General features: G+C 35.0%; 1 protein-coding gene across 1 annotated transcript in view; it reads right to left on the reverse strand.

The window, feature by feature from the left end:
* The window catches only part of MARCHF5 (membrane associated ring-CH-type finger 5), a 51,316-nt gene that overhangs the window by 21,644 nt on the left and 16,681 nt on the right, over positions 1-12,991 (reverse strand). The window contains exon 2 of the mRNA XM_045809919.2: positions 11,102-11,304. Coding sequence (XP_045665875.1) covers positions 11,102-11,304 — 203 coding nt within the window. The remainder of the gene's footprint in view (positions 1-11,101; positions 11,305-12,991) is intronic.

A 12,991-nucleotide genomic window follows, 5' to 3' on the forward strand; every position in this document is an offset into this window, starting at 1 on the left:
TATAAAAGTTAAAAATTAATACAGGGGAAAATACAGTATCAGAGGAAAAAACACTTCAACCCAGGAGATAGCCAAGAAAAAGGGGCAGGGAAGGAAAAAGTGCTACAAATAGAACACACAAAATTTGACAGTAAAAACCCAACTACCGGTATCACAATAAATGTCAAGTAAAATAACTGAAGAACTGAAAATAAAAGGATGAGAAAAGATAAAAAGGCAAATACAACATCGTCAAAAAAAAGCTGATATAAAGGAGGAAAACAGTAGCATTGTAGTGGGGAAATCTGACAAACACTACCTTAGCCAGATGATCAAGGTCAGTATTACCAGCGATAAGTAATGTTGACAAGATTTGTCTTTGATGTGATGTGATGAAAATGGGACTTCAACTCTGTAGTTTTGCTCCCTAAAACTCATAACCCCAACAGATAATGGGAAAAACATCAGACAAAACCCAACTGAGGGACAGTCTACAAAACATCTGACCATTACTCATCAAAATTGTCAAGGTCCTCAAAAACAAGGAAAAGTCTAAACAACTATTACAGCCAAGAGGAGCCTAAGGAGACATGACTAAATGTAATATGGTATCCTGGAAAAGAATGAAGACATTAGGTAATAATTAAAGAAATCTGAATAAAATATGGACTTTAAGTTAATAACAATGTAACAACATTGGTTCATTAAGTATAACAAATGTACCACACTAAGATAAAATGTTAACAGTAGAGGAAACTGGATGTGGGGTATATGGGAACTCTCTGTAGTATTTCTGTAATTTTTCTATAAATCAGAAATTGTCCTAAAGCAAAAAGTTGATTTAAAAAAAGATTGTGTAGGTGCTCAGTCAGTTAAGCATCTGCCTTCAGCTCAGCAAGGAGCCTGCTTCTCCCTCTCCTGCTCCCCCTGCTTGTGCTCTAATAAATAAGATCTTAAAAAAAATAATACAAAAAGATGGTGTAGGTATATTATGATGTCCATTCTGTATTATCATGTCTATATTATATACAAGTTTAAGACAAAAAAAGTACTATTGTGGATAAAATAGTCATTACTTAATGATAAAATGTTGAACTCACCAGGATATTTTATTTCTAAACCTAAGGGGTAGGTTGGCAAGTGATGGTTTGTTAGTCTTTATTCCTCATATGTAGTTATGATATATTCTTTTTCAACAAATAAAATATTTTATAATAACAGAGAAAAAAATACCTGAGTGAACATTCTGCTGAGCTTTGATCAATGTTAAGGCAGTAGATATAATTAGTTCTGTATATTGATAGCAGCATGCTGGCAAAGGCAATGGAAAAGCAGGCACGCCAATACGCTGTTGGGAAGATTAAATAGGTATAATCTCTACAAAAACCAATTTGATGATCTCTATTAATGTTATAAATGCACATACTCTTTGACCCAGCAATTCTACTCTAGTCATTTAGATAGACTACATCTAGTCATCTTAGATATATTTGCGCATGTGCATAAAATTATTTTACACAGTTGTTTTTGACAGCACTGTTTGTAGTAGAGAAAGATTAGAAACAGCCTTTATGTCCATTAACAAGACTGTTTATAGAAATAACCATACATACATCTGTGTAATGGAATATTATGTAACTGTAAAGAAAAAAAGCTCTTTATACACTAATAAAAAACGGTATCTACCATATATTGCTGAGAAAAAAAAGCAAGTATAGAACATGATCTATAATATACTTGTACATAGTGTTTTGACATATAATCTAATTGTGCTCAATACTCTGCCTCTCCAGGTTTACTGCTCATCTTTCTCCACTCTGTTCTGTGCACAATTTGCCAAACAAATTGCATCTTCCAGGCAACCTTGCCCTCTAGCTTCTGGTGTGTTAAAACAATAAGTGGGATGGCTAGAAAATCAGAGGGTGGTAAAAGTGTCCCCCCCACCCTGTTCCCTCACTACAGGCAGTTGGCATTTCTTTCTCTAAAACCACAGATCCTGTTAAACAGTTTCTCTCCTTCTGTTAAAGCTCTTGTCAAGTTCTTCCCTTGCACTTTCAGGCCTAAGAGTGGGAATGATTTCATATAGTTGCTGATTCCTGGGTATTTTCCTGTCCCTTGTTTATTCCTTTAAGTCTACTCTAATATTTATAGCTTTTCATGGAGCGGGGGAGAGAGAAGAGAAACATCCTGGAAAAAAACACTGAGTCTGCTAACATTGGTTGCCTCCAAGTAAGAAACTTGGCATTATGGCTGGTGGACATGGTAAGAAGACTTTCATTGAACACCCTAGTATATTCAGTATCTTTTGAAATTGGTCCATGTGAATATATTATCTAGAGGGAAAATACATAAAGTAAACTCAAACACTTAAAAGAGACAAAAGAAAATACTAAGAGATACTACAGTTGTGGCATCTTTTCTTTCAAACTTTTGCTATTCTTTGCCATGTCCAGCAGCGCAGATATGGACACAAAGGAAAAAGAGAATAGACTATTTGTTGGTGCAAGCCCCTAGCCATCACTCTGCTTCTTGGCCATGTTTCTCCTTCAATTCTAATAGCATCAAACCACTGAAAATCTTTACTTACACATCATACACATAATTTATTAACAGTATCTCAAATAAATTCAAATTCACACCATCCCTGTTAATTCTTACAGTACGTGAAACTATTTCTTATCTATATGTGGGCTGGTAGCTGATCCACTGAGTGACAGTAACAAGAAATTCAGCAGTTTAAAATCCTGGCTCCCTCACTTACTTGCTAGAAGCCCATGGGATTCCATTAAATAAATCTGCTGAATCTGTTTTCTTATCTGTAAAATAAGGACAGTATCTGACTGTGTAGAGCTTTAGAGAGGTTTAAATAAAATAGCACAGGCAAAGCAACCCAAATAGTGTCTGGCAAATAGTAGGAGCCTGTTAACAAATGATAGCTATTGATATCACTGTTAATATTATTTAAAAAAAAACTACAAAATAAATTTTATTTGCTAGATTCTCTAGGAAAGGTTTCTCTTAAGTTTTACACTCAACATTTGATAACCACTTTTTTTTTAAAGATTTTTCATTTTTAAGTAATTTTTATACCCAGTGTGGGGCTCTAACTTACTACCCAAGATCAAGAGTCACATGTTCTATTGACTGAGCCAGCTAGGCACCCCTGATAACCATTTTTTTGAGGATGACTGTTATCTTCAACTCTACATAGATGTTTGAATTAATGTTTAGGTGAGAATAACAAAGAAATAAAAACAAAATTATAATAAAAATTTAGCTTGAAAGTAATCTAAGGGGGCACCTGACTCACTCAGTTGGTAGAACATGTGACTATTAATCTCAAGGTCCTGAGTTTAAACCTCATGTCAGGCATGGAGGCTACTTAAAAAAAAAAAAAAAGTAAGACTATACTAATAATCTACGAACACAAAAAAGCAGAAGTGGCTACATTAATATCAGTTAAAACCAACTTTAAGACAAAAATTATTAGAAATAAAGGACATTTTGGGGTACCTGGGTGGCTCAGTCAGCTAAGCATCTGCCTTTGGCTCAGGTCATGATCTTGGGGTCCTGGGATCGAGCCCCACGTTGGGATCCCTGCTCAGTGGGGAGTCTGCTTCTCTCTCTCCCTCTGCCCCCCAATCATGCTTGCTCTCTCTCAAATAAATATTTTTTTTTAAAAAAGGACATTTTATAATGACAAAAAGGACAAATCCATCAGTAAGATATAACAATTAAGAACATATATGCACCTCATAATAAAGTCCAAAATAAACGAAAGCAAAAATGGACAGAACTGGAGAAAGACAATTCAACAATAGTTGGAGACTTCAATATACTACTTTCAATGAAGGATAGGTAAAAGATCGACAAGGAAATAGAGAAGATTTGAAAGTACTATGAACCAACTAGATATTTACAGAATACTCATTCTTCTCAAGGTACATGGAACATTTGTCAGAATAAACCATGTTAGGCACAAAACAAGCCTTAATACATTTAAAAGGACAGAAATCAAAGTATGGTCTTCGATCACAATGGAATAAAATTAAAAATCAATAACAGACATCTGGCAAGTTTATAAGTATGTGAAAATTAAACAACACACTTCTAAGTAACCAATGGTCAAAGAAGAAGTCTAAGCAGTGCTTAGATGTTTACAGCTGTAAGTGACTTCATTAAAAAAGAAGAAAGAGCAAGAGAATGAGAAGACAACCTACAGACTGAGGAAAAAAACATCTGCAAAAGACAATCTGATAAAGGAATGTCATCCACAATATACAAAACACTTAAAACGCAACAGTAAGAAAACAATCTGATTTAAAAAATGATCAAAAGATCTGACAGACACTTCACCAAAGACATAAAATTACAAATAAACACATGAAAAGATGCTCCACATGTCATTAGGGATTGCAAACTGAAACAATGAGATATCACTAAACATCTATTAGAATAGCTAAAATCCAAAACATTGACAACACCAAATGCTGACAAGGATACAGAATAGGAATTCACTGCTGTGGGAATGCAAAATTTCAGCCACTTTGAAAGACAGTTTGGCAGTTTCTTACAAAACTAAATATACTCTTACCACATGATCCAGCAACCACGCTCCTTGGTATTTACCTAAATAAACTGAAAACCCATGTCCACACAAAAACTGGCACGCAGATGTTTATTGCAGCTTTATTTTTAATTGTCAAAACTTGGGAACAAGATGTCCTTTAGTAGGTGAATGGAAAATGAACTGTGTATATCCAGACAATGGAATATTATTCAGTGCTAAAAAGAAATGAACTATCAAAGCCATGAAAGATATGGAGAAATTCTATATATATTTTATATACATACATATATATTACTAAGTGAAAGAAGCCCCAATCTGAAAACCCTGCATTCTGTATGATTACAACTATATGGCATTTTCTAAAAGGCAAAAATATGGAGGTAGTACAAAGACCAGTGGCTGACAGGGGTTAGGGAGGAGGGAGGGATGAATATGTGGAGCGCAGAGGATTTTCAGTGGAATAAAAATACTATGTGTTATACGATAACGGTGGATATATGTCATTACACATTTGTCTATATCCATAGAATATACAACTATCAAGTGAATCCTAATGGATTCAAACTATGGACTTTGGGTGATAATGAAGTATCAATATAGTTTTGTTAATTATGACAAATGTGTACCTTTAGTGAAGGATGTTGATAATGGAGAAGGCTATGCATATGACGAGGCAGGGAATATACAGGCTTTTTCTGTACTTTCCTCTCAATTTTGCTGTGAACCTAAAACTGCTCTAAAAAACAGTCTACAAAAAAGCAAAAACTCAAACCAATAACCTAAACTTCTACCTTAAGAAACTAGAAAAGGAAAGCAAACTAAAGCAAACCAAGCATAAAGAAGGAAATAATAAAGACTAGCGTGGAAATAAATGACATAGAAAATGGAAAAATGGAGAAAAATCAATGAAGCCAAAATCTGGGTCTTTAAAAAAGATCAACAAAACTGACAAACCTTTAGCTATACTGACCAAGAAAAAAAAAGATTCAAATTACTAAAATTATGAATGAAAGAGGGGACATTAATACTAACCATATAGAAATAAAAAGTATTATAAAGGAATACTATAATCACAGGCCAACAAATTAGATAATCTAGATGAAATGAACAAATCTGTAGAAAGACACAAATTACTGAAACTGACTCAAGAAGAAACAGAAAATCTGAACAGACCTTTATAACAAGTGAAAAGATTTAACTAGTAATCCAAAAACTTCCTATAAAGAAAAGCCCAGGACCACATGGCTTCACTGCCACCAAACATTTAAAGAATTAACAACCATTCACAAACTCTTCCCAAAATAATGTAAGAGGAGAGATCACTTGCCAACTCATTCTATGAGGGCAGTATTACCCCAATACCAAAACCAGTGAAAGAAATCACAAGAAAACCACTGACCAATATCCATTATGACTACAGACAGAAAAATTCTCAAAAAAATACTAGCAAACCAAATCCAGCAACATCTAAAATCCATTAAATACCATGAGTAAGTGGAATTTATCCCATGAATGTAAAGTTGGTTTAACATGAAAATCAATCAGTGTAATACACAACAATAAAGAACAAAAACTACATGATCTCAATAGATTCAGAAAAAGTATTTACCCTTGCATGTAAAAACACTCAACAAAAGAGGAACATAAGAAACATTCTCAACCTGATAAAAGCCACATGAAAAACTCAGAGATAACATACTTAATAGGGAAAGACTTTCTCCTAAGACTAAAAACAAGACAAGGATGTCTGTCCTAACCACTTCCACTGAAGTACTGGTGGCTGCAGCCAGAGCAATTAGGTAAGAGAATGAAATAAAAGCATCAAGACTGGGAAAGAGGAAGTAAAACTATATTGACAGATAAAATGATCCTGTAAATAGAAAATGCTTAAAAACTATCAGAACCATTAAAAGAGTTCAGCATAGTTTTAGGACACGAGATTAAAATACAAAAATCAATTGTGTTCTATGCACTCACAATAAACAATCTGAAAATAAAATTAAGAAAACAATTCCATTTTTAAAAAGTGGAAAAAAAGTGAGATACTTAGGAATAAATTTAACAAAGCAAAAGACCTGCACACTGAAAACTACAAAATATCATTGAAAGAAATTAAAGAAAAAGAAGCTAATGTGAATCAGTCTCTGCTACTTTTGGGAATCAAGAACTCTGCCCTTGAGATACTCTCCTTTGAATTTTTCTGTTTGGCTAACCAAGATTACTACCTGATCTTAAATTTCATAGAAATGCTTTATTTTTAATAAAAGACAAACGTTTTCCAGCTGGTACTCTCTTCATGTTTTAAAGCAAAGCTTCTTAAATTTAACATGTACATGACTTATCTGGTGATCTCATAAAAATACAGATTTGAATTCAAACAGACGATGGGGGAAGGAAAAGTTAAAGTTCGAGAGGACACTCTGACCTTTTTAAGTAGTTGCATACATGCAACTGGCCTAACTCACTAGCAGAAAGAAGAAACCAAACCCTAAGATGGCTGACAAAGTGAGAGGAATGAAAGTCTGAGGAGTCTGCTAAGTTTTTCATAACTGAGCACAATACATTCCCTATATTGTGCTCCCTATATAATTAACACACACTTGCCACCACCCCTCCATTCTGACCACCATTAAGTACTAGAGAAGATGCAGATTTGGCAGCTCCCCAGCCAGACTGAGTTTAAATCCATATAAAACTTAAAATACCTGCTACACAGAGATCATCCCACAGAATATTAACCATCACCTCTTCCTCTCTGCAAATTCTCTTATCTTGTATTCCTTTGTCTAGCCAGTGTCTCTCACGTGTTGTTTGGAGACCAAAGGTAGTGCCTGGCAATTTATTAACTGGTCTACAAACAATTTGATGAAAAAGTAATAAAAATTCTGATCACAAACATTTCCCAAATTTGAAAAGTAAAATAATTAATTTCAAGAAAATTCTTGTTAGTTCTTAATTGTTATGTTTTCAGGGTCACACATACTCTACAAGAATAGTTAAGAGGAGACTGTTTTAGCTAACAAGCCTTCACATCACGTGAGTTGTTTACACTGGTTAAACATGTATTTTGTTAATATTGTCATGTGTTAAATCCCAAATTTAAGAATGAGAATCAATGCCTCAAATGTTCACTGAAGAGTAAAAGTGATAAAAACACATTTAACTCAGAATGTCACAAATGATAAATGGTATAATATCAGAGTGAAAATAGTGTGATCTAGGAATGGGCTGTGACCAGTGAATTAGGATTAGTTTGTACAAGGAGACCTCCTTGTTCCCACTGTACTGTAACACATTATTAAACAGGGACTGAAAAGTTATAAAACAGGGACAAGAAGTCACTGAAGCATTCATATAATTTTCAACCACTCCAGCTTGCAATCAAAGTCTGTATTATGAATTGTGTCACTGAAAACAAAGATTAAAAACTGTAGTCAAAGGAACTTCAACTTATTTTAACAAAAACAGGTATAAATGGTCAGTGCAAAATTAATCATGAATATGCTAAAAGAGAAAACAATCTACTGGCAAAATTCTATCATCACATGACACTACAGTACATCATGTATTTGGTACACAGCAAGGAACAACAATTAGTATCACAGATGTATGTTCTTAAATATTTTGTTTTATGGCTGAAAGAAACCACTAGTGTTCAGAGTATGAATCAACTCTTGGCATTTACATAACACGTAAATCAAGAAATATATGCAACTTTTAACTGATCATCAGTGAAAAAATGCTATAGAGGAGGGATTTTCTTTTAACCAACAGTTATTTTTGAACTTGACTTGAAAAGGTATACTGGGATCAGGGCCAAGAACACTAGCCATTTGTGTAGCAAGAAAGAGTATGGCACTTGAAAGCTAATTCACACATGGCTTCATTTACAGACAACAGCTGGCATTTGACAGTAAGTCTTGTGTTCTTGGGTCAGTGTTAAAAACTGCATGGAAGGGGATGCCTGAGTGGCTCAGTCGGCTAAACGTCTGACTCTTGATTTCAGCTCAGGTCATGATCCCAGGTTTGTAAGATTGAGCCCTGCGCTGGGCTCCATGCTGCGTGTGGAGCCTACTTAAGACTCTCTTCCTTCTTCTCCCTCTGCCCCTCCTCCCGGCTCACAAGTGCATGCACACACACTCTCTAAAGAAAATCTTAAAAAAAAAAGGATAAAATATAAAGACCAAATCATGATACAGATGACTTAACCACACAGAGTCTGAACTTTTCAACATCTACCCATTTTCTTTCCTTGCCGTAAGGGAAAGAAAAAAAAAATCAATGTCTTAGTATTAGGTATACCTAAAAATCGTATTACTAACACTAGACCTAAAAATTTATTTCCTAGAACTGAATACAACCAAAAGGACAGATTTACCCACTGCCATCTTCCAAAATTAAATATTTAGCTTCACTGCTGAGTGCCATTCGTCAACTCAGTGCCTCATATAACAATGTATGTAATTTTCAGTGAGAATTCTTACAGTAATTTTTGTATCCATCCATTTCAACATCTAAAACATTTAACAGAATCATCCTGTACTTGCTGCTATTCTCAAAAACCTATAGTTGAAAAGTGGGATTATCAGTAGAATTAAAGAGTAGGAAAAGAAACAGTTAAATATGAAACCTTTGACTTTAGCGAGCTAGGTATCAGTATGGTGAAAGAATGCAGCAGTAATTGCTTTTCCTAATGTTTAAATTATTTTAGAATACTGCTTTAATATTATAGTTGACTCCTGAACAACATGGTTTGACCTGTGTGGCTCTACTTATATGTGGATTTTTTTTTTATACAAAATCAGTACAGTACTATAAATGTGTTTTCTCTTATGATTTTTTTGTTAATTTTATTTATTTTATTTGAGAGCGAGAGAGCAGGAGCAGGGGGGAGAGGGAGAGGGAGAAGCAGACTCCCTGCTAAACAGGGAGCATGATGTGGGGCTCAATTCCAGGACCCTGAGATCATGACTTGAGCCAAAAGCAGAAGCTTAACTGACTGAGCCACGCAGGTGCCCTTCTCTTAGGATTTTCTTAACATTTTCTTTTCTCCAGCTTACTTTATTGTAAGAATACAGTATCTCATACATAAAATATATAAAATATGTGTGAATCAACGTTTATATTAATGGTAAGGCTATTAGTAGATAAGTTTTAGGGGGGTCAAAAACTGTAGGTGAATTTTTAATATTTTTATTTTTTAAGAGAGAGAGAGCGAGCGAGCCCACATGAGCGGGGAGGTGCAGAGGAGGAGAGAATCTCAAGCAGGCTCTGCACTCAGGATGGAGCTGACACAGGGCTCGATTTCACGACCCTGAGATCATGACTTGAGTGGAAATCAAGAGTCGGACACTTAACAGACTGAGCCATCCAGGAGCCCCGCTGTAGGTGAATTTTTAACTGCGCAGGGGGTGGGTCAGTGCCCCTAACCACTGTGTTGTTCAAGGGTCAACTTTTGGATTACTTTTTTGTCTTTATCTAAAATCCGTGGTGTACATGAAGACCCATCATGTGGTCCACATATTCTAAATGTTTGAGAAAACTACTTTCTCTACTACTTTCCTTTCACAAGAAGCTATTATTTCTTCCTTCATATTCCTTATGAATTACGCTAGAGAAATACAGACAATCAAGGAAATTTTGTTTGCCCTGATTAACTGTCTCACATTAGAAAAGCATTTCATTATCTGCATTTATGTTGCCTTATTTTTTTTAAAGGGGGTCTTATTTCAGTATGTATAGCCCCTAGAAAACACACATCTAATAATTATTTCAAATTTCTCCTTGAATTCTCCTCCCCCTTGAAAGTCATTCTTTGTCTGACCTTCCCAGAACCCAAAGTGCCTTCATATATCTCTTGACTACAGTCAAAGGTGGTATTAAAAATGTTTAACAACTGGTATGGCATAAACATCAAACAGACACCAGTTCATAATCACATGGCTGTAATGGAACATGGTAACTAAGTATCAGCCTTAGTTACAGCTTCCTTTAAATAGCGTGCTCTACTTTTTTCAATGCTAGTCCCATTCTAGAAGATCTTTGGTCATTCCTTGCCTGCCAAGTTACAGAAAGAAGAAAGCAGTTTTCATGAAGGACCACCACATAAATTGGATTCCAAAGATGAGATTAACACTATTAAGTCTTTAACTTCCCTACTTTTATTCCTTAATGGAAGAATTAAGGATAAGTATTAGAAAGAACACATTGTTCTCTTTCTCCTACATCAATGGTCTCCAGAGAATAAGGCTCTTTTGGTCAGCCTTTTTATTATAGTTTTGTTATTTGATTTTATCCACCGAATTAGATGTCCAAGTTTTTTATCCACTCAACCAAAATAAAAACATTTAACACACAAATGGGTGGATTTGAGGATACATTAAGGATAATGTAAACTGCTGGCAAAACAAATAACATTTAGAGAGGAAACAACAGAAAGAGAGAAATTTACAAAGCAGCAAACAGATGGGTCACTTTAAAATAAACCTGAGATCATAGAGTTATATAAAATAACATCACATATATCTCTGTTGTTTTTAAGGATCTGCTTACCCAACTTTGGAAAAACTATTAAGTATTCAGCATTGCACTGAGGACATGCCACTCTGGCTGTACTGTTTCCTCTTTGTTTTTCATCTACCCAGCGCTGTAGACAAGCCTGGTGAACCCATTTTGTAGATCCTCTGCACCTGCATGGTCTCACCCATTCAGCTGTTCTATCATCTTCATCAGTGGCAAAACACACCCAGCAACTTCTGTAAATTAAAACAGAAATAATGATGTTATCTTTAAGACCCCAGTCTCCTTTCTACTGTAGCTCTAACTTAATGGGATGAGCCCACTATTTTATATTATAGAACCTCTACTTTACATTTAAATACCAAGAAGACAAAACAATCAATACATTTCCAGTAGACGAATTTCTGCTTTTTCTTGTATTCCTCTGAAGAATCTTGTATTCTGAATTTTGCTTTTATGTAATTTCCTCCATCTTTCTAAAAATTATGCATCAGCACAAAATGACAACCCTCAAGCTGCTTTTGTTTTATAAGACCTAGTAATTCTTTGAGGAGTGGTAAGCACAGGAATATGTGAAATTCAGTATTTTCCCCACTTCAACAGCACTAACCTCTTAACCTCTTCAACTTGGGAAACTAAGTATTACAGAAATAATTTCACTATGGTCTTATTCAATTTTCAACCAAGGAAAAAAAACCATTTCTCTCTCTGGTAAAGTATGATTATGAGAAGAGAGATTATTAAGTTTTAAAAAAGAGCACAAAGGGAAGAGATGAAGGCATTAGGATCACTTGTTTTAGTATAGTGATATAGTAAATTTGGGCCTGAATGTTTCCATTATAGGTATGAGTGGCTTTCCTTTTTTGTGAAATTATAATTATTATATTTGAAATTTAGAAGTCTCAACTCTGAGGTGCTTATATTAAAAATTCTATTGAGATAGTTAATTTTAAAACATTTCCCATTTTGCTTTTAAGAGTACTTACTTCATGGGGACGCCTGGGTGGTTCAGTTGGTTAAGCGTCCAACTCTTTATTAGGTTCAGTGCTCAGTGGGAAGTCTGCTTAAGATTCTTTCCCTCTTCCTCTACTCCCCCCAACACACACTCTTTCTCTCTCTCCCTCCCTTTCTCTCCTAGAGAAAGAGAATGTCCAGCAGACTCTCCACTGAGCATAGAACTTGATATGGGACTTGATCCCACAACCCTATCATGACCTGAGATGAAATCAAGAGTCAGATGCTTAACCAACTGAGCCACCCAGGCACCCCTAAAAAAAAAAAAAAAAAAATCTTGAAAAAAAAAAAAAAGAGTACCTCATGAAGTCTAATTTGTTCTTGTGGGATTAGGTTTCAATTCTTTATTTTTTCTCCCAATTGACACAAGTTTTGACACTAATTTCCATTAGGGCAGAAACAATTCAACTCAGTGAAACCATTCACTCCTCCCTCTATTAAAGTTTGTACAACTGGAAACTGCTAATTAAAGCTTGCTACCTACTGTGTACTTTTCATTTAATTAGATGAGTGGCTTCTGTCAGAACAACTAGCTTAACTATGCTCAATGGGAAAGACTATATAATCAGGTACTATAGATGCGTGAGGTCTCCAGTCCTTGTAGAACAACATAAATTTTAATTGTGTTCTCCAATTAAAATTTTCCAACTAGAATAGGGAAAAAAGCTTAACTGAATTCACAGCAATAACATCCAAAATTGTGATTTTACTCTGCTTTCAAATTCAGTCAGGTTTCATATGACTTTGGTAAAAAATGGTAGGTAGGTAGTGTTTCTTTAGCACTCTGACCCACCTCAGCCAAGCGGTCTGAATTGGTTATCCAAAAGTGCAGTGCCCCCTCCTCCTCTCCACCTTTTAAATTTTATTGTAGGAAAATATACATAAATTGTACTACTTTAACCATTTTTT

The sequence above is a fragment of the Ursus americanus genome, chromosome 6, assembly GCF_024610735.1.
Source record: "Ursus americanus isolate L20-20 chromosome 6, mUrsAme1.1.p, whole genome shotgun sequence".
In the NCBI taxonomy this organism is placed as follows: Eukaryota; Metazoa; Chordata; class Mammalia; order Carnivora; family Ursidae; genus Ursus; species Ursus americanus.